At 46.5% G+C, this 27,829-nt stretch overlaps 2 protein-coding genes across 2 annotated transcripts in view; both read left to right on the top strand.

The window, feature by feature from the left end:
• The first annotated feature begins 613 nt into the window (after positions 1 to 613).
• LOC132572204 (zinc finger and SCAN domain-containing protein 23-like) lies at positions 614 to 8,551 on the top strand. Its single transcript, XM_060239043.1, has 4 exons — positions 614 to 679; positions 4,238 to 4,959; positions 6,861 to 6,957; positions 7,485 to 8,551. The coding sequence occupies exons 1-4, from the start codon at positions 658 to 660 to the stop codon at positions 8,354 to 8,356; spliced, it is 1,713 nt and encodes a 570-aa protein (XP_060095026.1). The 5' UTR covers positions 614 to 657; the 3' UTR covers positions 8,357 to 8,551.
• A 5,273-nt stretch (positions 8,552 to 13,824) lies between these two features.
• Positions 13,825 to 27,829, top strand: part of LOC132571824 (uncharacterized) — a 50,594-nt gene continuing 36,589 nt past the window's right edge. Inside the window, exons 1-4 of the mRNA XM_060238616.1 lie at positions 13,825 to 14,008; positions 17,498 to 18,213; positions 18,767 to 18,893; positions 22,737 to 23,617. Of these exons, the coding sequence (XP_060094599.1) occupies positions 13,996 to 14,008; positions 17,498 to 18,213; positions 18,767 to 18,893; positions 22,737 to 23,617 (1,737 nt within the window). The 5' untranslated portion in view covers positions 13,825 to 13,995. The remainder of the gene's footprint in view (positions 14,009 to 17,497; positions 18,214 to 18,766; positions 18,894 to 22,736; positions 23,618 to 27,829) is intronic.

Raw genomic sequence — 27,829 nt, 5'->3', positions numbered from 1 at the left:
ATCTCCCAACCTGGAGTTGGCAATCCTAAGAGAAAGAGAAAAATAGAAATTCAGGGCTTTTTTTTGTAGTAGGAACTCCTTTGCATATTAGGCCACACACCCCTGATGTAGCCAATCCTCCAAGAGCTTACAGGGCTCTTAGTACAGGGCCTACTGTAAGCTCCAGGAGGATTGGCTACATCAGGGGTGTGTGGCCTAATATGCAAAGGAGTTCCTGCTACAAAAAAATAAAAAATAAAACCCTGTGCTAATGTAGGGTGACAAAACCCCAACCAACCATCTCCCACAGCCATGAGGCCTAGAAACACTGATTTCCCTTGCTGATGAGGATCAGTGAGCCAGCTGAGAAGAAAAACTTCCCCACTCTGTAACTTCTCCTGAGAAGAAAAAGCTGGCTATTTCCCAATGCATCTCTGGTTGCTTTTCCTTCATCCCTCTCAGACTCAACTTCTGAGTGGCTTTTTAAAAATACAAAGACAATGGTGGTGGTGATGAAAGGGTTAAACAAATAGAGCTTTGTGCCCAGAGAGGCCTATGAAATTGAGAAGGACCAGTGTCAATGCTCTGGCTTTGTGTCCCTCCTCCTCTCAGCCTGCCTTTTAGAAAACTGGATTTTCCCCTCTTTGGGAAGATCTGGAGCCTATTCCCAGGAGTGCGATGGAAAAGCCCCAAGGAGAAGGTGAGTTCAAGGCCTGGCTGGAAGCAGAAAATCTGCAGGGGAGAAAAGAGATTTATGGGATGTCACTGCTGGGAGGGTTTGTATCCATTGGAAAGATATATATCTGGCACCTTCAGAGTGGCAGCTACCTGGGGGGCAGCCATGAAATGACAGTCCATGAAAAAAACCATAACCCAGAGGCAAAGTATTATACACAGATGAGCCTCTGATGAGCCAACCTTTCACCCCTGTGCCTTTGACATCAGCTTGTGAAAAATTGCCACCTGCTGAGAGGGCAGTACCCCTTCCCCGCCCAAGTTGGCACCTTTGGATTCTGCCACTGGTTGTTCAAAAATAAGAAAAACCTGGTCTGCTACCAGTGTGAACCGCACTGATTATTTGAATTGGATCAACCCACTGGACTGGAATGGGCGAGGAGGGGCTTGGGGCGTCACCTGCCAAAGGATCAGTCTCTCACATCTCCTGCTATAGCTATTCTCAGACTGTAAGACCCTGGAGAGCTACTGCCGATCAGAGAGAATAAAACTGAGCTAGAGGGACTGAGGATCTTCCTTGGTAAAAGCTGCTGGCCATGACTAGAAAGCAGCGTGGCCCTTCTGAAATCCCTGTTCCTTCCAGTGACCACTTGAGAGAACATAAGAAGAGCCCTGCTGGATCAGACCAGCAGTCCATCTAGTCCGCTAGTGCCAGCTAGCGGAGATATAAACTTTATAAAGGACACAAACAAGATTAAAGATTTTTTTTAAAAAAATTAAAATATGCTTAAAATATTAGCACTCTTGCAATATTTTATTTATTTAATAGTTTCTGATAACTGACACTCTTGCTCTGAATTATTGCATCAAACTCTGGAGACAATGTCTGTGCTGTAGCAATCTTGAGTATGCTGTTCAGGTATTGTTCAGGTGTGTGTCTGTAAGTTGCAAACCTACTTTTGATTAATTGACATTCATTACAGAAATCTCATGGTCAATGCTTTGAGTCTAAGGCCCAGGGGAAAACATGAAATGACTGGGCATAGCAATTTTTGTACATAAGTTGCTTCATGTGTTGATAAGCCAATGGAGAAAATAGAGGCTTTGCTCTGTCACTTGTGTGCAATAAAGCCAGCCTGGCAAAGCAAGCTGTGATGCAGAAGAAAGCAAGAGAGAGGGAGAAGGAAGCAGATGACAGTGAGTTGCTCATGGGCCTGATAGGAGCCCTCTGTGGGCCTGATTTGGCCCTCAAGCTGCATGTCTGACACCCCTGCTCTAAACTAATCCTGCATTGAGCAGGAAGTTGGACTAGATCAGGGGTGTCGAACATGTGGCCTGGGGGCTGAATCAGGCCCCTGAGCAACTGGCTGTCGTCTGCTTCATTCTCCCTCTCTCTTGCTTCCTTCTGCAAAAATGTTTATATATACACACACACTGTGGCTAATAGCCACTGATGGACCTCTGCTCCATATTTTTATCTAACCCTCTCTTGAAGCTGTCTATGCTTGTGGCTGCCACCACCTCCTGTGGCAGTGAATTCCACATGCCAATCACCCTTTGGGTGAAGAAGTACTTCCTTTTATCCGTTTTAACCTGACTGCTTAGCAATTTCATCGAATGCCCACGAGTTCTTGTATTGTGAGAAAGGGAGAAAAGTACTTCTTTCTCTACTTTCTCCATCCCATGCATAATCTTGTAAACCTCTATCATGCCACCCCGCAGTCGACGTTTCTCCAAGCTAAAGAGTCCCAAGCGTTTCAACCTTTCTTCATAGGGAAAGTGTTCCAGCCCTTTAATCATTCTAGTTGCCCTTTTCTGGACTTTCTCCAATGCTATAATATCCTTTTTGAGGTGCGGTGACCAGAACTGCACACAGTACTCCAAATGAGACCGCACCATCGATTTATACAGGGGCATTATGATACTGGCTGATTTGTTTTCAATTCCCTTCCTAATAATTCCCAGCATGGCGTTGGCCTTTTTTATTGCAAACGCACACTGTCTTGATATTTTCAGTGAGTTATCTACCACGACCCCAAGATCTCTCTCTTGGTCAGTCTCTGCCAGTTCGCACCCCATCAACTTGTATTTGTAGCTGGGATTCTTGGCCCCAATGTGCATTACTTTGCACTTGGCCACATTGAACCGCATCTGCCACATTGACGCCCACTCACCCAGCCTCAACAGATCCCTTTGGAGTGCCTCACAATCCTCTCTGGTTCTCACCACCCTGAACAATCTAGTGTCATCAGCAAACTTGGCCACTTCACTGCTCACTTCCAACTCTAAATCATTTATGAACAAGTTAAAGAGCATGGGACCCAGTACCGAGCCCTGCGGCACCCCACTGCTTACCGTTCTCCACTGCGAAGACTGCTCATTTATACTCACTCTCTGCTTCCTATTACTCAGCCAGTTTTTGATCCACAAGAGGACCTGTCCTTTTACTCCATGACTCTCAAGGTTTCTAAGGAGTCTTTGATGAGGAACTTTATCAAAAGCTTTCTGGAAGTCAAGGTAAACAACATCTATCGGGTCTCCTTTGTCCACATGTTTGTTCACCCCCTCAAAGAAATGTAACAGGTTAGTGAGGCAAGATCTTCCCTTGCAGAACCCATGCTGAGTCTTCCACAATAACCCGTGTTCATCAATGTGCCTACTCATTCTGTCCTTGATAATAGTTTCTACCAACTTTTCCGGTATTGAAGTCAGACTGACAGGCCTGTAATTTCCCGGATCTCCTCTGGAACCCTTTTTAAAGATTGGGGTGACATTTGCTACCTTCCAGTCCTCAGGAACGGAGGCAGATTTCAATGAAAGATTACAGATTTTTGTTAGAAGATCCACAAGTTCAATTTTGAGTTCTTTCAGAACTCTTGGATGTATGCCATCCGGACCCGGTGACTTATTAGTTTTTAATTTGTCTATCAGTTGTAGGACCTCCTCTTTTGTCACCTCAATCTGACTCAGGTCTTTCAACACCCCTTCCAAAATTAGTGGTTCTGGGGCGGGCAAAAAGTTCTCATCTTCCACAGTGAAGGAGGCAAAAAATGCATTCAGCTTCTCAGCCATTTCCCTATCCTCCTTCAATAATCCTTTTACCCCATGGTCATCCAAGGGCCCCACTGCCTCCCTGGCTGGTTTCCTACTTCTAATATATTTGAAGAAAGTTTTATTGTTGGTCTTTATGTTTTTTGCAATATGCTCCTCATAGTCCCTTTTTGCCTGCCTGATCACAGTCTTGCATTTGATTTGCCACAGCCTGTGTTCCCTTTTACTAATCTCACTTGGACTGGTTTTCCACCGCTTAAAGGAGTCCTTCTTACCTTTTACAGCTTCCATTACTTTGTTTGTTAACCATGCAGGCCTTTTCTTATGCCTGTTTGTGCCTTTCCTTTCAACTCTGTGATTCTACTATTCTATTTCTACAGTTCTCATCTCAAGCAGTACACCATGCTGGCTGTCACCTGTGGGTTATGCTGGTCACTTTTAGAAGCTTTCAAAAATTGTGAGCGGGGTTTATTTCTCCACATGGTGAGGCTTATCAGCACTGTATTTTTGTTTTGCTTTATTTCATTGATAGAGCAAGAAACCACACCAGGAATCAAGGTAGAAAAACAAGATCCAGCAGAAGACGAATCAGAGGAGAGACCGGAGAGAAACCTTCACATTATCCAGGTTGAGGCAAGCAGAACACTTCTGGCCAAAGCAGTCACACGTGAGATTAAGCAAGAACCTCAGGAAGAGTCACATCACTGTTGGGAAGCCCAAGAACGGGAGCTGCCGAAGGATACGCAGTCTCCTCAACAAGGATGGGAAAACCCAAAGCCACCAAGTCAGTCCCAGTCTGAGGAGAATGCCAAGGTGCTGAAGTTCTCCTTCGAAGGGTCAGGAAGTGCTGAACGATGGCCTTGTGAGGAGTGGGGGATTCCACTGCCATCCCGCCAGGCTGACAGAAGCCAGGATCTATCTGGAAACGTAGTGCTGATGGAGACGACAGATGATGACCCTGTTGGATCGGAGATCTGGCGCCGGCGCTTCAGGTATTTCTGCTACTGGGAGGCCGAGGGACCTCGAGAGGTCTTCAGCCAACTCTGGGAGCTGTGTCGTCGATGGCTGAAGCCCGAGAGACACACCAAAGAGGAAATCTTGAAGCTGCTGATCCTGGAGCAGTTTCTGACCATCCTGCCAGAGGAAATGCAGAGCTGGGTCAGGGAACGCAGACCGGAGACATGCAGCCAGGCAGTGACCCTAGCCGAAGATTTCCTGTTGATGCTGAAGGAGTCCGAGAGCTGCAAAGAGCCGGTAAGGGGTGGGGGGCTGTTGCGACTGGCTCGGAATGTGGAACGGATGCTTCTGTATTCCCTCAGAAACAGAACTTTTCGGGGAAGAAATCTGGAACAGATTCCTATTTTGGGGGTTGTAGGCAACAGGACAGGACTACGGTGTAGGGCTAGGTTTGTACTCAAAGCAGGTGTTACCCAGGAATGAATCCTTGGCCTCTGCAGGATCTCTGGTGCTGGGAAAGACCTTTCTGTGCCTAAGTTCCTGAGCAGTTGCTGCCAAAAAAAACCCCTGGAAGCTGCCTTATACTGAACCAGATAATTGGTCCACCAAAGTTGACATTGTCTGCTCAGACTGGCAGTAGATCTGCAGGGTCTCAGATACAATGCCGGCTCTAGAGGGCTAAGTGAGCCAGTGGTGTGAGTTGGCATCATGTGAGGACTACTCTGGGTCTGGATGGGCCTTTAGCTTTGTAGGATTGTCAAGTTACCACTGGCTGCCGGTGGGGGACTTTTTTCCCCCCTGTGCGTGCAGTGCATGTGGCGCAATGGCATCATCCGGAAGCAACGTGTTACGCAGACGCATAGTGTGGGAGACGCTCTAGGAAATCACAGAAAACTCCATGGTTTCATGCAGGGATGCTCCAGCAATTTGGAGGAGAACTCTTTGGCAAACCACCTCTGAACATCTCCTGCCTTGGAAACCCCATGGGGTGTCTTAAGTCAGCTATGACTTGGCAGCAAAAAGGGTTGCCAGCCTCCAAGCAGGGCCTGGAGGACTGCTAGACAGTAGAGTTCAGTGCCCCTGAAATGATTGCTTCGGTGGGTGGGATGTATGGCATTATACGCCAACGATGTCCCTCTTCAGACTCTGTTTTCCAGAGTCCACTCCCAACATCTCTAGAAGTTTCCCAACCTAGAGTTGTCAAATTAGCTCACAATCAGTTCTGAATAATTTAGTATGGCATCACTGCACTGCTAAGCCTGTGATCACATTTTTTAACGTATCCTGTTGTCTAATACGTCAGGCTCTGCTTCAGCTTTCCGAACTCTCGTCTTATCGTGTGGCTTCTTAAATTTGTCCTTCTACTCCTTGCACTGATTTGCACTCTGTAAGTCTCAGCGAGAAAGACAGACGGCAGATGAAGTAAATAAATAAGATGCAGAAGGAGAAAGGAAAGGTTTACTTGTGTGTATGTGGCTTTTGTTTTTTTGCTCCTGGTGCCAAATCTGTCAGAAGCAAAGCAATAGCTGGATTTATCTCCCAGCTCCTGCCTAGAAGAGAGCAGTAGCACCTTAAGCACTAACAAAACTTGTGTGTGGCTTGGAGTTTTTGTGAGTCTCTGCTTATTTCTTCGGCTACAGCTAGAATGGGATTCCATCTGTCCTTATAATTGGAGAGTAGAGTGATGCTGTGGTTGCTAATGTCATTCAAAGGCCAGTGAGGGAACATTTTAACTTTCCAGGACATTCAGTTGCTAACCTAAAAGTAGCAGTTCTCTTACAAAGGAATTTCAAAGGGGGATTAGAAAGAGAGACTGCTGATTTGCAACTGATAGTGAAGCTCAAGACGATGTTTCCTTCTGGACTGAATAAAGACCCAGATTTCCTGTCTCATTACCACTGCTGATTTTTCTCCACGCCAACTACCCCTCTGCATATCACACCTAATCCAATCATACCTGCTATTGTCATTTGGCATCAGAAATCTCTCCAATGTATAAGAACAGATGGACTCACATTCTAGCTGTATTATGAAAAAGCGAGCAGTGACTCAGGAAAGCTCCTACCCTGCTACAAATTGTTTTAGTTTTGAAGGTGCCACCGAACTCTTGCTCTTTTCTACTGCTACAGACAGACTAAAATGACTAGCCATCTTGACCTATCTTCATGCCTAAATTGTACCCTGACCGTGTGTTTCAGGCCACAAGGATAACTGGAAGAGATCCATCAGAGACCATAAAAAGTCAGCTTCCTATGGAACCCAGGCAGGGGGACAGTGGAGAGACCACTTTTCCTGGTAAGGCTGCCACAAAGCATTCAGGTACTTGCAACATTAATCATTAATATAATATAATCATATTGCATCTCACTGGGTTATTATTGCCTGAACTTGAGACAGGCACTCCTTGCAAACCAGGATCCTGAAGCCTGGAAGAAATGGCCAATTAGGATGCTAGGCATGTAACAATTTGTTACAAAGAGATGTAAATGAAAGATTCTGGGGTAAGCCAGTAGGAGTAACTGTTGCCTGCTAGGGGGGCATGGTTAACCATGGCCAGAATGTATATAATGAGTTGCCGAAGGATACACAAACAAGTGCCTGCGCTGTTTGTGACTGTTTCTTCTTGCAGTAAAGTGTTCTTGGTTGATTCAGAGCTGGCTGAACTCACTTTATTTCAGGCAGCCCTGCCATGGACTGTTTCTTTTCTTAACGTGGTCCTAGTTTGCTTAACCAGCTCTTAGTTTGTTGTGGGTGTGTTTGGCAGCTTCCTATTTCCTTTGCTCCAATCATGACTGGATTCCTAAAGATTTTGTTTCTTCCAGCAGATGACTGGCATGTCATTGTAAAGGAGGAAGAGGTGGATCTTCAGCTGGAAGGACCAAAAGAAGTGGGCGCCCCTGGAGCATCACGGGAAGGTAAAGAAGGGGAATTTTCCCAAGTTCCTGAGTGGGAGCAGATGCGCAAAAGTTTGGCTGGACCTGAAAATTACCAGGAAAACCATCTGAGGAAGACAACAGAACAAACTTTTCTTTGTGAGGGAGCTGGGAAACGTTTTCCCAAAAGGACCTTTGAAGAGGGAGTGGGCAGACGTAAGAGGAAAAAGGCAGGTGCTGATAGCGGGAAAAGTCTCCGCCAGAGTTTGAACCTTCTAGAGTTTCAGCAAATAGACACAGGAGAAAAAACATACAAACCCCCCGAGTGGGGCAAGAGCTTTAAGCTGAAAGTGCATCTTAATATGCGTGGAAGAACACATGCCACAGGGAGACCTTCTATATGGTCAGACTTTGGGGAAAGGTTTACTCAGCCCTGTGAAGTTTCTAGACCACAGGAAATCCACGCCAAAGTGAATCAGCACACGTGTTCCGAGTGCGGGAGAACTTTTAGCAGGCAATCCCATCTCCTCATCCATCAGAGAATGCATACTGGAGAAAAACCTTACACATGCTCAGAGTGTGGGAAAAGCTTCAGTTACAGCTCGGTCCTTACAGAACACGAAAGAATCCACACGGGGGAGAAACCCTACGAGTGTTCAGAGTGTGGACAAAGCTTCAGCCGGAGGTCGTACCTCATTCAGCATGAGAGAACCCACACAGGAGTGAAGCCGTATGAATGTGCAGAGTGCCAGAAATGTTTCACCCGTCGCAGTGGCCTTCTTCGACATCAGAAACTCCACGTGGCTAAGAAGCCATGCTGATTCCAGCACCTTTTTGCGGCTAATGTTCACAGGCATGGGAAAATGTATGGTTTTACAAATATGGTTGACTGCAGACTCTGAATTTAAGCAAACCACTGCTTGTTTAAGAACAGAACTGCCTTATAGGCTGAGTTGAAAGGTCTAGCTTGCATACCTTGTGAAAGGCCTTTTCCTGTATCTCCCTCCTCTTATGGTGTACTATTTAAGAGATGATGCTCATCCAGATATTCCATCTCCCAAGAGCCCACTAGGGGTGAAGGATGTCTTTCTTTCTTGGCCTGCTTACCCCAAAGTCTGCAATTTATGGACAATATTACTGACCCAAATAGCCAATCAGAAGTCTTGCTGGACAAAAGTCGCACCTAGCCCCACCCACTTTTTTTAAAAAGACACTTGTTAAGTGTTATGGCGCCCAAGGGCAGCATATTGGGAATCCCTGCCTTGTGTAAATAGGTATGAGAACAGATGGGACTAATCTGTTGATCAGGGGTGGAATTCTAGCAGGAACTTCTTTGCATATTAGGCCACACACCCCTGATGTAGCCAATCCTCCAAGAGCTTACAAAAAAGACTCTTGTAAGCTCTTGGAGGATTGGCTACATCAGGGGGCGTGGCCGAATATGCAAAGGAGCTGCTGCTAGAATTCCACCCCTGCTTTGACTCATGACAGCATTTTCAACACAAGGACTGTCTTTCATGCTTTTCCCATTGCTGCTACAGTTTCCAACAGAGCTTCCACATGGCAGGTTCTCCTACATTTTCTGTGCCCCTGTCTCTGCCATTACACACATACATAACCTCTGCCTCAGCAGGTCTTTAATTTTTAAATAAAAAGCAGCAAAAGAATATCATTATAATCAGGGGTGGAATTCTAGCAGGAGCTCCTTTGCATATTGGGCCACACCTTCCTGATGTAGCCAATCCTGCAAGAGCTTATAGGGCTTTTAGTACAGGGCCTACTGTAAGCTCCAGGAGGGTTGGCTACATCAGGGGCGTGTGACCTAATATGCAAAGGAGCTCCTGCTAGAATTCCACCCCTGATTATAATAATAAATATAACAATCTGTGTGCCAGATTCCCAGCTTTCATTTTTTAAAAAGTCTCTTACCATTTTTACTGCAAAGATATGTCTTTCCCCTGAAATCTTTGCAATGAAAAGGTCTTGACAATTACTTTTTGAAAAACAAAAGCTGGAACTTAGAGAATATGATACAGGTAGTTATATCTCTGTATGATACAATGGCAGTCACTTGCCATAAAACACCTAAAAGGCTTTCTTGGCAAGGGAAGGAAATGGCTTCTGCAAGGTAGGGAAAATAGCTGCTTTTCAGACAGAACAATTGAAAACTGAATTTTTCCACCCACACAACAGCCATTCAAGCTTTGCAGCAATTTTTTCCAAACTCTGCAGCAAAGCGGGTTTGAGAAAGAAGGAAGAAAGGCGGAGAAACCCCAGGAGGCACAAGAATGCACCACAGTACTGTGAGAAAGTGGGAAAAATAACACTAAACCTGGACCATAACCAGGCCTTGAATTCAGCAGGAGCTCACAGGAGCACAGCTCCTGAACCTTTCTGAGGGTTCCCCCTTCCTCCTCCCCACCTACCTTGTCCTTTGAATAGTAGGTGCAGCTGCATAACAATCCCTGGATTAGGAGAGTGGGCAGCCACCAGGAGCTTTGCCACGCCCCAGCAGCCCTCATTAACCCTTGGAGAAGCCCATGCCACCCTTTCTCGACTTCTTATGTGATTCTGGGTGTGGGTGGCCTGCTGGTCTCTTGACTGGGGGTGTGTGACCCAGGAGAGCCCCAGGTGAGTGAGACCTGCTTGGGCTGGCTGGATCTGTAGCCAGCTGAAGCAGGCCTCGCTCACCCAGGACTCTCCTTTCTTGCTTCAGGTTGCTTTTGGCTTGGGGGGGGGGGGCGGCATATGCTAATGAGTTAATGGGAGGGATGGTGGCTCAGTGGTAGAGCATCTATTTGGTAAGCAGAAGGTCCCAGGTTCAATCCCCGGCATCTCCAACTAAAAGGGGTCCAGGCAAATAGGCATGAAAAACCTCAGCTTGAGACCCTGGAGAGCCACTGCCAGTCCGAGTAGACAATATTGACTTTGATGGACCGAGGGCCTGATTCAGTATAAGGCAGCTTCATGTTATGCTAATGAGCTCCACCACCTGTTTTTCTACAAAAAGACCCCTGACCATAACCCATGTGGAAAGGCTGATGCTACAGAGGCCCGGAAGCTGGAAAACCCCAGCTGCGTTTACTTTGCTTCATAGGTCCTAAGGAGCCCCATACACACATTACAGGGAACAGGCATACATCCTGCACTTATGGAAGAAACAGCCAATATTTCCTAGATAAATGTATAATTTAAATTGTGTGCTCCATAGTACATACTCAGTGCACGTGCGATGTTTATTTTATTTTGTTTTACAAACTTTATATCCTGCCTATCTGCCAGGTTTATGCCAGGAATTTTGAGGGGGGAGAGGGGAATAGGGAAAGGGATCATTGCTTGATACGACAGCACCTCTTCTGGGTGAAGACCTGGAGGCAATGTTACCATCACACTCTAGGAATTTCCCCCCAATCTCTATGCTAAATAATATTGAGATTGGGGGAACTCCTAGAGCATCACTTGATGTGGTGATGTCCCATCAAGTGATACCATCTCTCTTTCTCTTTCTAACAAAAATTAGGTTTACAAATGTATGCATGGAATAGAGAAGGTGGAGAATTCTCAGAATTCCAACACTTTTCTCCCTTTCTCACAATGAAATTAACGAGCAGTATGATTAGAACAGATAAAAGGAAGTCTTTCTTCACCCAAACAGTCATTAACATGTGGAATTCCCTGCCACAGGAAGTGGAGGTGGCTACAAGCATAGGCCACTTCGAGAGGGGATTGGATAAACATATGGAGTAGAGATCCATGAGTGGCTAGAAGAAGACTGCAGATGTATACCCTGCCCTTCTCTATGAATCAGAGATTCAGAGCAGCTTACAATCTCCTATATCTTCTCCCACCACAACAGACACCCTGTGAGGTGGGTGGGACTGAAAAGGCTCTCACAGCAGCTGCCCTTTCTAGGACAACTCCTGTGAGAGCTGTGGCTGACCCAAGGCCATTCCAGCAGCTGCAAGTGGAGGAGCGGGGAATCAAACCCGGTTCTCCCAGATAAGGGTCCGCACACTTAACCACTACACCAAACTTGCTAGCTACAAGGTATAGATGGAACGCTTTATCTGGGGTAGTGATGCTCTGTCGTCTTGCTTCTTGGGGTGGAAGCAACAGTGGGAAGGCTTCTGAAGAGTTCTGGTCCCACTGGTGGACCTCCTGATGGCACCTGGGGTTTTTTGGCCACTGTGTGGCACAGAGTGCTGGACTGGATGGGCCACTGGCCTGATCCAACATGGCTTCTCTTATGTTCTTAATCCCAGGAGGTAGGGCTGTTGTTCTCTAGACAACTTGCCTAGATAATAATGTCCTGTCCCATTAACAGATATGTGAAAATGGGCCGCTGAAGCTTTTCCTGGCCTGGATGTAAACAAACATCTCATGAAGCTCTGTCAGGCCATTTTTACACTGCTTATTCCTTTTGGACTCCTGGATTTGCCATCTTTCCCTGCCATCACCTTGGTATCTGGCCTTCCATTGTGATGGTTACCCATAGTAACAGGGCCTGTAGCATTCTGGAAGCCTCCAACCCTGGACACTTTCCTTCTCTTTGGCTGAGCTCCAGGCTGTTGTGAGCATCCTCTCACTCGGCACGTGAACTACCTCGCAAAGCATCGAGTTCACGAGTATTCAGGTCCTGTGAAAGTTCCTGTGTCTGCTCAGAGAATCTCTGTTCATCAGGTGGCTGACTCCCACCCCACCAGCAGCTCTGTGCTTTTTGACAGCCGCAAGACAGACAAGAAATCCATCTGGTGAAGAGGGCTGCCACCTACTTGTAATTATAATACTTAGTACTACACTCCTATTTTCTCTCTCTTTGTGAAGTACACTTTTATCCCACTGTTCCTCCAAGAATGCAGAAGCTAGGTTGGACTGCCATGTAGGAGTGCCAGCCTCCAGGTGTGACCTAGGAATCCCCTGGAATTATAGCTCATTTCCAGACTATGGAGATCAGCTCCCCTGGAGAAAATGGATACTTTGGAGGGTGGACTCTCGGGCACTGTACCTCACCGAGCTCCCCAGGCTCAGTCCCCAAATCTCCAGGAGTTTCCCAACATGGACCTGACAATACAGTTGCCAATCCCCAGGTGGGAATAAGACCAAACCGGAAACCACAGTGTATAGATTGATAGAAAAAAGAAAGAACACTGTTGATAGAAAAAAGAAAGAACACTGTGAAATTAACAAGCTTTGAATAAATGCACAGTTTTCTGAAATACTCAATTCATTAGAACTTTCCAAAATATCTTTTAAACAAAATTCAAGTGACTCAACCAAGCTCAATGTTCAGAAATTATTTCACTAGTTGTAAAAAAAGTTCATATTCAATGCTGTAATAAATTAGTATCCTGCTGTCTGTATATCCCGTTTCCTGACAGACACAGGTGTACCATAATAATTGAATAATGTAGCGGTAGCAGTCCTGCATCCAACAGGTGCAGCTACACGAATTCAAGTCTCTATTCATGTTTCATTTGCCACTTCCACTGGCCGCCTGCATTTTTGTCAGGAACTTACCATAAAATTAAATGATTAATATAATACCCTCCAAAACATATGAAAATAAACCTGTATTTATATACATTGATCTCAGAAATAACTTCTTATCCTGTGCTAAGGCAACGGCTCACACGCAATAGTTTACATTTCTTGTTTGCACGATCGGTTCTCCATACCAAGCCTCATTGGGCATGCGTTAAATGGTCTAACACAGCTGTTACAATTACAGAGATTCAACACACTTTCCCAAACAAAGTAATACATCCATTTTACAATGATTTTTTACACAATTTCAAGCGAGTACCGATAGATCCAGGGAGGCGTTTAAGCCCCAAGAAGACATGGTCCGGAATTTGTGGATAAAGAAAGCTTCCTTCTGCAATAATATTTTTGTTGCAATAACAGAATTGAACCCCCTGGTCCAATCTTTTTGAAACTTGGAGGGTACTTTGGGGAGAGGCACCAGATGCTATGCTGAAAATCTGGTGCCTCTACCTCAAAAAACAGCTACCCTAAAGAGCCCCAGATAGCCGCAGATCAAATCAGCATTATACCCTATGTGAAGTGGTATTCATAGGGAATAATGGGGTGCCCATCAGACATTTCCCTCCCCTTGTTTTCTGATGACCCTGACGCGGAAGGGGGGAGAGGGCTTCCAAACCGGGGGATCCCCTGCCTCCACCTGGGGATTGGCAGGTGGTCTGCTTCCTTGCTGCCCTCTCTATGCTCCTCACACCTAAGCGTGGCGGAAAGAGTTAAAGGCACCGAGCTGTCCTATCCTAGAGAGTCCAAGCAGCTCCATGGGAGCACCCGTGCCAGAAAGCAAGAGGGCGCCTTCCGGCTTCCTGCCCCCCTCCCAATCCCTAATGAGAACCTGACTTTTGGACTTGTTATTTTGTGTTTCTTTCCCCCAGCCAGGGAAGCAACTTCAGACGAGCGGCTGCTAGCCACAGGGGGTGCCATGCAAAGAGAGGGTGAGTCTCCAGCAGAGAACAGGCGGTTACCATGAAGGTGGAGGAAAGATGGAAAGCTCTGCAGAGAGGGTGCAGGGTTGCAAAAGTGGGGAACCTCCAAGCTTGCCTCTAGATTTGGGGCGGGGACGGCGAGAAGGTGTCTCAATGCTGGTTTTTCTCCAAGCGTGGAAGCCCAGATAGCGCCCAAATGCATTGCTGAGCAAATACACTCCACGCATACATAAAAGCGCGAGGTTGTTGGCTTGGATTCTTTTCATTGCCTCCTAGACAATTTCAAGAATGTAAGAAGGGCTTTGCTGAATCAGACCAGTGGTCTGTCTAATCCAGCATCCTGTCTCACACAACGACCAACCAGTTCTCTGGATGGCTACCAAGAGGGCATAGAGGCCGAGGCCTTTCCTCCATGTTGCCTCTTGGCTCTGGGATCCAAAGGTTTAGTGCCTCTGAATGTGAGGGCTTCCCTGAGTCACCATGGCTAATAGCCACCGATAGACTTATCCTCCATAAATCTATCCAATCCCTCTTTAAAGCTGTTTATTCCTGTGGCCATCATTGCGTTCTCAAGCAGCAAATCCCACATTTTAATCCCAATCCACATTTTGGTTGGATCGTTTCCAGTTCCAGTGCTTTTTGTGGTGTGTGTGTGTGTGTAAACAAGCAACAGCAACAAAAATGGTGTCAGCATTCATCTAGAGGAATTGGACTAGATGACCCTAGAGGTCCCTTCCAACTTTATGATTCTATGATCTATAAGGTTGTACTGATTTCCACCAGTTCCCTCCTCAGGACATGGAAAAGCCCCCCCCCCCCCCAAAAAAAGGTGCTGGTATCCAATGTTCCCTCTAAGCTGCAGAGTCTTGTGAGCAAAAATTCTACCTTCTGAGCTACTGGCATTAAAGTTGTAAGCTATTGGCATTAAAATTGTGAGCGACTGCATAAATTAGTGTGCTCTGGGATCATCCTTCCTGAGCTAAGACAAAAAATGTGTGAGCTGGAGGCTAAAAAACTGTGTGCTAGCTCATGCTAACTCAGCTTAGAGGGAACACTGCTGGTATCCAATGTTCTCTCTAAGCTGCAGAGTCTTGTAAGCAAAAATTCTACTTTGTGAGCTACTGGTATTAAAGTTGTGAGCTACTGCATAAATCAGTGTGCTCTGGGGCCTTTTTTCCTGAGCTAAAGCAAAAATCTGTGAGCTGGAGGCTAAAAATCTGTGAGCTAGCTCACGCTAACTCAGCTTAGAGGGAACACTGGTTGTCAGCCACCGGGCAGTGACTGGAAATCTTCTGGAATGAAATTGATCTCCAAGCTATCAATTCCCCTGGAGATAAGGGCTGCTTTGAAAGGTGGACTCCATGCTGATGTTCCTCCCCTTCAAGCCCCACTCTCCCCCAATCCCAGGAATTTCCCAACCCAGAGCAGGCAACCCTATAAATTCTGCCCCCCTGTAAACCTGCCGCCCTCCCCAATGGCCTGTCCGATTTTTAATTCTTTTGCATTCAGCGTCTTTGCTGTTTGAGGGGGATTTGATTTTCATATTTTGTAATGGGCCTTGAAGCTCAGTGAGGAGGGGCCGTAACAGTTGTAGAGAGGTGCATCTGCCCTACTCACTTACAGTCTTTAGGAGGCAGCTGAAGACAGTTTTTATTTTGAGCTGAATTTGGTTACCTTTATTAGCAGTCCTGAATTCTTCACCCAAAGAGTAATTAACACATTGAATTCCCTGTCACAGGAAGTGATGGCAGGTGGCTACAAGCATAGCCAGCTTCAACAGGGGATTGGATAAACATATGGAGCAGATGTCCATCAGTGGCTATTAGCCACAGGGTATAGATAGAGCAGTATGTCTGGGACAGACATATTCTGTTTTCTTGGTGCTGGGGGGTGGTGTAGGAGGACTTCTGGAGTTCTGGCCCGACTGTTGGTGACACCTGGGTTGGGCCACTGTGTGACACAGAGTGTTGGACTGGATGGACTGATGGTCTGATCCATCACGGCTTCTCTTATGTTTTTAATTGTGATTTCAAATCTTAATGCCTCTGTTTTTAATGTGTTTTTATCTTATGTGCATTATCTGTATTATAAGCAGCCTTGAGCTCTACATGGAAGAAAGGCAGTTAGTAAATGTTTTGAATAAATACAATATAAACAAAGAGAATGATAACAATGGTCCCAGTCTTACCTCCTCTGACTGGCAGTGGCTCTCCAGAGTGTTTTCCCTAACACAAAGGGCTTGAGATTCTTCAACTGGAGATGCCAGGGGTTGAACTTGGGACCATCGGCAGGGGTGGAATTCTAGCAGGAGCTCCTTTGCATATTAGGCCACACCCTCCTGATGTAGCCAATCCTCCTGGAGCTTACAAAAAGGAGCCTCGTAAGCTCTTGGAGGATTGGCTACATCAGGGGTGTGAGGCCTTATATGCAAAGGAGCTCCTGCTAGAATTCCACTCCTGACCATCGGTATGCCAGGCAAGCACCCTACTGCTGAGCCATAGTTCCTCCCCAAACATTCAAACTAAACCAAAAGCAAATTGGTGAAAAATGCAGACAGAAAATATTCATGGCTTTCTTTGTAGCCCTTCCAGCCACGTTTAGCTGTTGCTTCTTGTTGCTAGAAGGGAATTCTTTTTTTTTTTTTGTATTGTGTGTGTGTATTTGTGTACATGTGTGCCTGGAAGTTGTGGGTAACTTCTGGTGACTGCTAGTGGGATTTGGATGTTTCAAAGATGTGGCTTGTTTGCCTTCCTCTGCATCCTGGCCATAATATTCCTTGGAGGTCTCATAAGAACATAAGAGAAGCCATGTTGGATCAGGCCAATGGCTCATCCAGTCCAACACTCTGTGTCACACAGTGGCCAAAAAAACCCCAGTTGCTATCAGGAGGTCTACCAGTGGGGCCAGAACACTAGAAGCCTTCCCACTGTGCAAAGGAGCTCCTGCTAGAATTCCACTCCTGACCATTGGTATGCCAGGGAAGTACCCTACCGCTGAGCCTTAGCGCCTCCCCAAACACCCAGAATGCAGAGCATCATAGCTCCTCCCCAAGCGCCCAGAATGCAGAGCATCGCTGCTCCAGACAGAGAGTTCCAACAATACACTGTGGCTAATAGCTACTGATGGACCTCTGCTCCATATGTTTATCCAATCCCCTCTTGAAGCTGGCTGTGCTTGCAGTCACCACCACGTCCTGTGGCAGTGAATTCCACGTGTTCATCATTCTTTGGTCTCCTATCTCAAGTTCTTGCCAGGGTCGGCCCTTCTTAGCTTACGAGTTCTGATGGGACTGGGCTTGCCTGGGCTGTCCCAGGTCAGGGCATAGAAGGGAAAATTCTGAAAACAGATTGGAATTTTGACCAATGATCAAAGTACCAATCAGTTAGCTAGATGTTAGCTAGCTAGTTAGCTGCTTAGCCGTTTAGAAATGTAATAATAAATGATCTGACTATCACTGGGGCAAGAGGCAGAAACTCTTGTTTGCGCTGTCATTTACAGAGCGTGCGGATGTCAAGATGGAGAAGCTGGATCCGGATGGACCACTAAAAGGAGCAAGGGACCCTAGCGCTGCCCCAGTAGGAACCAGCAGGGAGCTCCCAAATGGGGTGGCTCCAAAGGAAATTAAGCAGGAACCTGAGGAGGGGCTGCAGCAGCGGTGGGACTCCCAATGGCAGGAGTTCCTGAAGACGGTGGAGTTCCCTCACTCAGGATGGCGGAGCCCACTGATGCCTCCGCCGCAGTCGTGGGAGGATACAAAGTCTTTTCAGGATTCCTTCAGGGATGTGAGACGTGCCAGCCAGCAGCCTAGAGGAGAGCTTGAGACTAAGACCCCGTCAGGCCTCCACAAAGCACCCCGGAAGGCCTGGGGAAGCCCAGATCCCCCTGTGACAGTGAAAGAAGAGAGGCTGAAGGAGGAGAATGTTGGCCTGGAGGTGAACTGCCGGCGGTTCAGGCGCTTCTGCTACTGGGAGGCCAAAGGGCCCCAGGATGTTTGCCAGCAACTCCAGGGACTCTGTTGTCAGTGGCTGGAACCAGAGAGACGGACCAAAGAAGAGATCCTAGACTTGCTGGTCTTGGAGCAGTTCCTGAGCATCTTGCCAGAGGAAATGCAGAGCTGGGTGCGGGAAGGAGGGCCTGAGAGCTGCCTTCAGGCAGTGACCCTGGCTGAGGCGTTCTTGCGGAGGCTGGAGGAGGCAGAGAGACAAGGGAGGCAGGTGAGTGCATTGTTGCCATTGGGCAAGTCCAAATGGGGAGGCGGCTGTGACTTGGGGGCAGGACATCCACCTTGCGGGCTGAGTATCCCACGTTCGCTCCCTGGCACCTTTTGGGAAGGAGCCTTCTTGGCCTAACCTCCTGGACCTCTGCTGGCGGTTGGTGTAAAATGACAGCGAGATGGACCAGTGCTCAGACTAAGAATAACAAGCAATCTATGATTTGTGGCTTCTATATTTTATAGTTCATAAAATATTTTATAGTTCATAAAAACACAAATGGTCCTTACATATCACAGAACTAACAGAAAAATCTCACACTAAGTTGTGTCACAAAAATTAGAAAAGTCCCATCCTTATGATGCTGTAAAAGAGCTTTTGTAGTAAGTTGATGAGCATCTGAATGTGACCCTGTTTCATCGTTGACCTTCTCGAGAAGTGGCACTCTTGAATGGAAGCTGGCTTCTTTACTGCTTTCGTTGCTGATAGAATGGGGCAGGCACTTGCCCTTTCCTTCCTGTTGTGACTTTTCTCCACCTCTGTTCTCTGGTTTCAGGAGCTGGAGCCTTTTGAGGAGGTGGTTGTTCATTCCCCTAAGGAAGAACAGGATCTGTCGGATGGTGAGGAGATGCAGCTATCTGGGGAGGCAAAGCACGAGGGCGAGGCAAGTGCCAGCTTGTTTGGTAAGTGTCCATAGGGTGAGACTGTGCAAATGGTTTTCTGAGGTTAACATAAAAACATCAGAGAAGCCATATTGCATCAGGCCAAAGGCCCATCCAGTCCAATGCTCTGTGTCACACAGTAGCCAAAAAATCAGGTGCCATCAGGAGGTTCACCAGTGGGAACAGGACACTAGAAGCCCTCCCACTGTTGCCCCCTCCCAAGCACCAAGAATACAGAGCATCACTGCCCCAGACAGAGTGTTCCAGCTATACCTCTGCTCCATGTGTTTATCCAGTCCCCTCTTGTAGGCATTCTGTTCAGACAATGATGGCGTACGATTTGCCATTATGCATACAGATCTTGGAGAATCTCTGGCTCTCACACTCCCTCACTCTTTCCCAGATAGTAAAATAAGATACTTCTACTGTTAGTTACTACAGCTGGATCTTCAGAGCTCAGGCTCTGCAAACCACAATGATAATATATTACTTTACAAGAAGGGGAACCTGCAAAAAATCTACCCCCCTCCCCAATCCCAACCGCTCCTTGTTTTCTTCCTTCTTGACATAGGGCCTTGGCAAAGTTGTTCTGGGGGGACAAGAACAGTTGGCAGTTGGAGATCTCATGAGGTAGTCTCCAGAGCATTATGAAGGTTTTAAAAACTTTTATTTAATCCTACTTTTTAAAGGTTTTATATTTTTGCAGAAACCCATATTTCTTCCCCAGGAATCACCCTCCCATATGGATTTTTTAAAAAAAAATCGACATGGAAGGTTCCTGTGGCTAGTGCATATATATGATGATTATTTAGCAATTATACAGCTTTTGGGGTTCAGGGCACTTCACATATGTCAATTGTTATCCTTACAGTAGGCCAGCTTTATTAATCCCATGGAGCAGAGCAGCTTTTGTAAAGCCAGCCATTGAGTTTAGGAAAGGAAAAAGGAAAGGTCCCCTGTGCAAGCACCAGTCGTTTCCGACTCTGGGGTGACGTTGCTTTCACAATGTTTTCATGGCAGACTTTTTACGGGGTGGTTTGCCATGAAAGTCATCTACGCTTCCCCCCCAGCAAGCTGGGTACTCATTTTACCGACCTTGGAAGGATGGAAGGCTGAGTCAACCTGAGCTGGCTGAAAACCCAGCTTCTGCCAGGGATCGAACTCAGGTCGTGAGCAGAGCTTAGGACTGCAGTACTTCAACTTTAACATTGAGTTTAGGGCAGGAGGCCAAAGCGAGGACTTTTTGGGACTTGGCTGCTTCTCCTAGGATTCAGAAAAAAACAGCAGATGATGAAGGCAGCATGAACCTAACAACCCTCCCCTTCTAGGGTTGTTTCTGCCTTCCTCTTCCTTAAGAAGTCTTACAGTGGCTTACGATCACATTCTCTTCCTTTCCCTACACCCTTAGAGGCAGGTGGGGCTGAGAGAATTGTGACTGGCCCAGGGTCAGCCAGCTGGCTTCCTGTGGAGGAGGAGTGGGGGGTCAAACCCATCGTTCCAGATTAGAGTCCACTGCTCTTAACAACTACACCGCACAGGCTCTCTAGGTTTGTCTGTGTGGCAGGCTGCAATCTCAAGAACAGTTTCCCGGGAGCAAGTCCGTTGAATAAAATGGGAGTTATATCTGAGTAGACCGGATTAGGCATGCTCTCGTAGTATCCCTTTCAAAACTGCCTTGAACCATGTGTTCATACTGTTCCATTCAAAACTGCCTGAAGCCATGAAAGTATAAATGTTTTGATAACTGTAAGAGCTGCCATGTCTTTCCATGGTCCTCCAGAGGCCTTTTCTGGTGGAACTCTGTTCCACCATCTCACGGTACAAGATAGTGAAGGAAAAAAGGAGACCCTTCTTCAAAAACTCCTTGCTGTTATAGCCAAGTAGGCAGCCGTGTTGGTCTGAAGTAGTAGAACAAAATAGGAGTCGATTGCACCTTTAAGACCAACTTAGTTTTATTCAGAACGTAAGCTTTCGTGTGCATGCACACTTCTTCAGACGAGGAATGAGGTGCAGTAAGCAGAGCCACGTATAGCTGGTGGGGTTTGGAATGCCAAGTGGTACAAAGTTAAAATCCAATAGCAGAATAGTAAAATTAACAAATTCAGAAAACCTTTGATCTGGGTTGCATTAGCATGGGAAACCATAAAACAGTAACACATCAGAATGTGAGAATGCCTGTTAATTATTCTATTGCTAATAAACCTGAGTCAAAAAGAAGGCATTTCCTTCTTTGTTGTTATGCTGCCTTGAACAAATAAGAAAAACATTATATAAATGAGGTCTCTTTCAACTCTGTAATTCTATGATAAATATTTTAATAAATTTTAAAAAGCCAATACATTTTGAGTAGCAAATACAAGGTCAGATTAGGGCTATGTTAAGAATGTAAGAGAAGCCACGTTGGATCAGGCCAATGGCCCACCCAGTCCAACACTCTGTGTCACATAAGAACATAAGAGAAGCCAAGTTGGATCAGGCCAATGGCCCATCCAGTCCAACACTCTGTGTCACTTAAGAACATAAGAGAAGCCATGTTGGATCAGGCCAATGGCCCATCCAGTCCAACACTCTGTGTCACTTAAGAACATAAGAGCAGCCACGTTGGATCAGGCCAATGGCCCACCCAGTCCAACACTCTGTGTCACATAAGAACATAAGAGAAGCCAAGTTGGATCAGGCCAATGGCCCACCCAGTCCAACACTCTGTGTCACTTAAGAACATCAGAGCAGCCACGTTGGATCAGGCCAATGGCCCACCCAGTCCAACACTCTGTGTCACATAAGAACATAAGAGAAGCCAAGTTGGATCAGGCCAATGGCCCATCCAGTCCAACACTCTGTGTCACTTAAGAACATAAGAGAAGCCATGTTGGATCAGGCCAATGGCCCATCCAGTCCAATGCTCTGTGTCACACAGTGCCCCCCCCCAAAAAAAAACAGGCCATCAGGAGGTCCATCAGTGGGGCCAGGACACTAGAAGCCCTCCCACTTTTGCCCCTCCACTCCAAGCACCAAGAAGACAGAGCGTCACTGCCCCAGTGTTCTCCCTGGTGGGAGACGCAAAGGGAATAAACTGTAAACTACTTTGGGTCCCTATTGGGGGAAAAGATGGTGGCATAAATGAAATAAATAAAGCAGCTTATTGCCTCATTCTCCCTTCCCCCATGTTATCCTCCCGACAACCCTGTGAGAGAGTTTAATCTGAGAGACAGTGACTGGCCCAAGGTCACCCAGCCAAGCATCCATGGTAGAGCGGAGATTGAACTTGCTCTTAGCCCAGTGCTTGAAGACGCTCCAGACACCGATTAAAAATGCCCATCCAAAAATACAAGTTCCTGTGTGTTTGGTAAAGTTAAGTGCGTAGACTCTTATCTGGGAGAACCAGGTTTGATTCCCCACTCCTCCACTTGCACCTGCTGGAATGGCCTTGGGTCAGCCATAGCTCTGGTAGGAGTTGTCTTTGAAAGGGCAGCTGCTGTAAGAGCTCTCTCAGCCCCATCTACCTCACAGGGTGTCTGTTGGGGGCAGGGGGAAGATAGAGGAGATTGTCCTTGAAAGGGCAGCTTCTGTGAGAGCTCTCTCAGCCCTACCTACCTCACAGGGTGTCTGTTGTGGGGGAGGAAGGTAAAGGAGATTGTGAACCACTCTGAGACTCTGAGATTCAGTGAAGGGGGATGGTGGTATAAATCGAATATCTTCTTCTTGGGCCAATCCAATCCACGCAGCCTGAGGTACATCATAGGACTGATGTGAGGATTAAATGAGGAGGGGCGAATAGATCCTATCTGTTTTTCCTGAGATCTTTAAAAGAAGGGTGGGGTGGAAGAAGAAGAAAAAGCTAATGTTTTTCTGTTTTCATTCCAGTATGCGATAGGCAGATGATTGAGAATGAGGCAGAGAATCTTCCTCCCAAGGAATCTGAGCATGTGGAAGACAGCATGAAGCTGACAGAATGGGCAGGAGGGAAACTTCATCAGGATTTTGCTTTTGTCCGAGACAGTGAGAAGGAAGGACAGAACCATCCACCGGAGGGAGCCAGACCAGCGGAAGGCTGTGAACTCTCTTTGGAAAAGCCCCAGAGGACCCTCTTCCATGTTCCTTTAGGGGATGGAGCACCGGGAAGACATCGGGGGTCAAAACAACCCCCAGAGAATTCTCTAGGGAAGATGCTGCAGAGGGATTTTGACTGCAGGGAGGAAGATGGCGGAAGCTTAAATGAGCGCTCTTCCAGAGTGAAACTCCCCGAGCACGCGGCTGAGGGCAGGAAAAGCTTCAGTCCGAGTCCGGACCTTGGACTGCCTCCAAAGACTCAATCCTACGAATGCTCATACTGTGGGAAAAGGTGGCCATGCCAGTCTCAGCTGCGTAGGCATGTGAAGATCCATACGGGGGAGAGGCCCCACAAGTGCACAGACTGCGGGAAAAGCTTCAGCACCAGCTCCAACCTCAGCCAACACAAAAGTGTACACACGGGTGAGAGGCCTTACATTTGCAAAGACTGTGGAAAGAGTTACCGGCGCAGGGCCTCCTTGGTCCAGCACGAGAGGGAAACCTGTGGGAAGGGAAGTCATTTGAACACTCCTGCGGTGGGCTATGTTGTGTTGGGAAACTGCACTTTGTTGTGCGTGAAAAAACCAATGGTGGGTGGGAGAAACCGTGTCATTGCTCCAAAGGGGGGAGATCTGTCCCTGGCCCCTCCTCCCCTAAAGGTCTTGACAGGGTACGCCCAGGAGAAAAGTATGAGTGATTAAGTTGGGAGGGGGACAGATTCTTGGGGTAGGGTGAGCCTTGTTCATTGCAAGATAGCTCTCACTGAGGAAGAGAACGGCTCGGAATGTGGCCGAAATGTTTTGTTCAGGAATCCAAGGTTTCTCTCTGAGAGAGGAGAGTAATTTCTGACTGCCATGCCACGCAGAAACCATCTTCCATTCTGACTTCTTCTGTGGGGGGCCTAAAATGGGTCAGAAGATCTGTGATCCACCTGCTGAATGCAAGTCACTAACCATGTACGGTAGCCTGCTGGGCATTTGACAAATACTCTGTTGTTCTGCAGTGTGACACAGGCATACTTGAGAAAGGTGGTCTATGAATAAGCTAAATAAATATACTTGTCATTGGAGATCAGACTTTTGGTCAACGAATGAGAATTTGCTAAAATAAAGGAGATGATGTGTCCATTGCACCAAGCTTTAGTATTATACAAAGTCCATTATATTGTTTCCTGAAAAGGAAAATATAAATGTGCCTGTAATGGAGAAAAGCTAGCCCTTTTTGTCCTTAAAAGAAGAAAAAGACTGCAGATTTATACCCCGCCTTTCTCTGAATCAGAGTCTCAGAGCGGCTTACAATGTCCTTTGTCCTCTCCCCCAACAGACACCCTGTGAGGTAGGTAGGGCTGAGAGGGCTCTCACAGCAGCTGCCCTTTCAAGGACAGCTCTGCAAGAGTTATGGCTAACCCAAGGCCATTTCAGCAGCTGCAAGTGGAGGAGTGGGGAATCTTATCTGGGTTCTCCCAGATAAGAGTCCGCACACTTAACCACTACACCAAACTGGCTAGCTACAAGGTATAGATGGAACGCTTTATCTGGGGTAGTGATGCTCTGTCTTCTTGCTGCTTGGGTTGGAAGCAACAGTGGGAAGGCTTCTGAGTGGGGAATCAAACCGGGTTCTCCCAGACAAGAGTCCGCACACTTAACCACTACACCAACACACTCCTTCTTTGGTAAAAGAAGCTTTATTGAAATACTGAGACACTTCAGGCAAGATGCTTCTTGCGAAAACTGAAAATGGCAGGCAGATGCCCCCTACGTATACCTTGGGATAACCGTTATACAGTTCAAAGCATTAGGTGCCAAAGTGCAGTTCCTGCCCCCCAGAGTTCATACCCAAAGGCCCCCTGAAAGCAGGTGCAAGCACATCACAAGAACCGGACAATTGAGCTTGGCCTGTCTAGCTTGGGAAGAAAATATTTATGCACATTACGGACACAGATAGGCCAACGTAGAACCCCAAAGGTTACTACCAGTCAGCAGTTAAAAATACATAATGGCAAGAGGCCCTCTTGACTCTCTTTTGTAGTGCATACATGGAGAGGCCACAGCCATGGTTTCTTGTGCCCCACTCTTTTTGGCCTTCTAGCTCAGGGGTGTCAAACATGCGGCCTGAAGGCCAAACCAGGCCCCCGGAGGGCTCCTATCAGGCCGCCGAGCAACTGGCTCTTGTCTGCCTCTTTCTCCCCCTCTCTTGCTTCCTTCTGTATCTCAACTTGCTTTGCCAGGCTTGCTCAGTCACACAGGAGCTACAGAGCAAAACCTCGATTTTCTCCATTGGTTGAGGCTCCTCCCCCTCCTGGTCCCCTGGGGAGGGAGAGAAAGAGCCAGAGCCTCCTTTGCCCCGCTCCCTGGATCCCATGGGAGAACCTGGGGGTTCGATTGTCCTGAGTGTTGTAATAACTTGTAATTCAACCATCTCCCGCTCCAGTCTGTTTCTGAAACTCCTTTGCAATAAAACTGAAGTGCCACTTTGGTGTAGTGTTATAGCACTCGACTTAGAACTTTAAAACCCAAACTGTGAAAAGGACCATGTGAAGAAAAGAACTTAAGGAGGGGAAGGGGTGCTATTTCTCTCTTCCTCCCCAAGGGAAAAGCCTCAGAAAATGGAGGCTTTGCTCTATTGCACCTGTGCAATTGAGCAAGCCTTGCAAAGCAAGCTGAGATGCAGAAGGAAGTGAGAGAGAAGGAAGCAGATAGCCAGTCACTCGAGGGCCTGGTAGGAGCTCTCTGAGGGCCTGATTCAGCCCCTGTGTCACATGCTTGACACCCCTGGCCTAGGCATAGTTACCAGTGAAGCTTCTGGAGCAAATGCAGGCAATCATTTCAAGTCCTAAACCAGCTTGAATCAAACTGTTCAACTAACAGCAGAACAACAGAATTGCTAGCCTCTTAAAGGTTCAAAATTTGCATCAGCTTTGGGCCCTTCAGCTAACACAAAACTCAGAACTTTGAAGTTCTGTTTACATGACCATGTTATCACAGATGACTCCTGGGGAGTTTTCTAGAATCTCTGTATAAATCACAGCATGGATTGGAAGGTTGTCAGGAAGCAAAAAAGTTCTGACTTTTTCAGTGCTATCCTGGGAAACACTTGATGTTTTGGTTCCAGAAGTGTTTCTCCAAAGATACAAAAGTGATTTGCTGACATTCCTTTGGGCTTAAATGTTCAAAAAAGCCTGAATCAAAGTTTAATTCTATGTCTAAGGAAAGAACAAGAAATTGACCAGAAATTGACACTCATGTAAGCTCCTACCCTGCCACAAATTTTGTTAAGTCTTTAAGGTGCTACTGGACTTTTGTTCTTTTCCACTGTGTCCTTTTACACATCCAGGATAAGCTGTTTATGGTGTCCTGAAAGTGGTTTGACCAACTGTTTCCTTTCAGTCTCCCTTGTGAGTTGTAATACGCCTTTTTATCAATTAGATTAAGCACCACCCTGTGTGGGAATTCCAAGTGTCCCCACAATCTCAAAAAGGCTGTTATACAATTAGAAGTTGTTACAAATTTATGGGATTCCTGTTGTAGACAATACAAAAAAGCAAAACTGTGATGCACAGGCTAACAGTGTTTAATAAAACTTTTAAAAGTCATGTAGATATACTATATGCATTTTAAAGAGATGCAACTCTACAACATGGTCCATTCGGTGAGGAAAAAGCTCATTGCGTCATGTCCAAAGATTTCCTCAGGAGTATCGGGAGTATTCCTATTTCCTCCAAGGTTATCAGCCTTATTCCATCATTAATGCTTCCTGCAGTGTCTTTACTTTCTTCAAAACTTATCCTCTCAGCACCACTTAAGTGTTAATATTTATGAGGGCAAGCCAGTCACTAAACTTTTTAACCAGATCCAAAAGCCTTCTGGAATTTTGCTGGCAAAATGCTCTCTGCACTGTTTATAATAAGAGCAAGCCTTTCTTTTTGATGACAAAAAAGCTCTTTGTAGCAGGCCAGACAATCTCTTTCCTTACCAGATGCACAAGCCTTCTGGATTTTCTGGCTAAATGCTCTCTACAATTTTATAAAGCAAGCAATTCCTGATTGACCATCTTAATGCGCTCATTATCGCTTAAGTGTGTGATTCTGCAGCTAGCTGGTCAAAAACTCTTTTCTGGCCAAATGTAAAAGCCTTTTTACTTTTGCTAGCTCCCTGTTGTAAAATCAGAAGTTGTTACAAACATAAGAGGGATATTTTGTTGTGCTCAGGGAGGTAGAGGAAGGAGATGTGGAGAGGTGCTGCTTAAGAGCAAATAAACATTTCTCCTGGGTTTTTTGTTCAGCTATCTAGAAATGAACACATGAAATGAACACATGAAGCTGCCTTATACTGAATCAGACCCTCGGTCCATCAAAGTCAGTATTGTCTTCTCAGACTGGCAGCAGCTCTCCAGGGTCTCAAGCTGAGGTTTTTCACGCCTATTTGCCTGGACCCTTTTTTGGAGATGCCGGGGATTGAACCTGGGACCTTCTGCTTCCCAAGCAGATGCTTTACCACTGAGCCACCGTCCCTCCCCATCTCTTACTTTATTGACACTGGTGGTTTGGGGCCAGTTAATTCAGCAGTATGAATCTCACAGAGAGAGATCCAGGGCTTGAAGTGGGAACAAATGTATGTTGTATGTTTGCTGTGTACACTTTGCAAAAACGTGTGTGTGGGGGGGAAATATAGACCAGTGATACTCAGTGGCTCTTTGACACCTGAGGCTCTTCTGAGCACAATTACTCATATGAACATATGTAGCTGCCTTATACTGAATCAGACCCTCGGTCCATCAAAGTCAGTATTGTCTTCTCAGACTGGCAGCGGCTCTCCAGGGTCTCAAGCTGAGGTTTTTCACACCTATTTGCCTGGACCCTTTTTTGGAGATGCCGGGGATTGAACCTGGGACCTTCTGCTTCCCAAGCA

This window comes from Heteronotia binoei, chromosome 5 (genome assembly GCF_032191835.1).
Source record: "Heteronotia binoei isolate CCM8104 ecotype False Entrance Well chromosome 5, APGP_CSIRO_Hbin_v1, whole genome shotgun sequence".
In the NCBI taxonomy this organism is placed as follows: Eukaryota; Metazoa; Chordata; class Lepidosauria; order Squamata; family Gekkonidae; genus Heteronotia; species Heteronotia binoei.
This window is presented reverse-complemented; position numbering and strand designations above follow the sequence as displayed.

Bases quoted from the DNA above. Each gene is read 5' to 3' on its own strand.
- LOC132572204 (XM_060239043.1), top strand. From the start codon at position 658: ATGGAAAAGCCCCAAGGAGAAG. The intron at 680-4,237 runs GTGAGTTCAAGG...TTTCATTGATAG, and splicing joins GGAAAAGCCCCAAGGAGAAG to AGCAAGAAACCACACCAGGA. The intron at 6,958-7,484 runs GTAAGGCTGCCA...TGTTTCTTCCAG, and splicing joins TGGAGAGACCACTTTTCCTG to CAGATGACTGGCATGTCATT.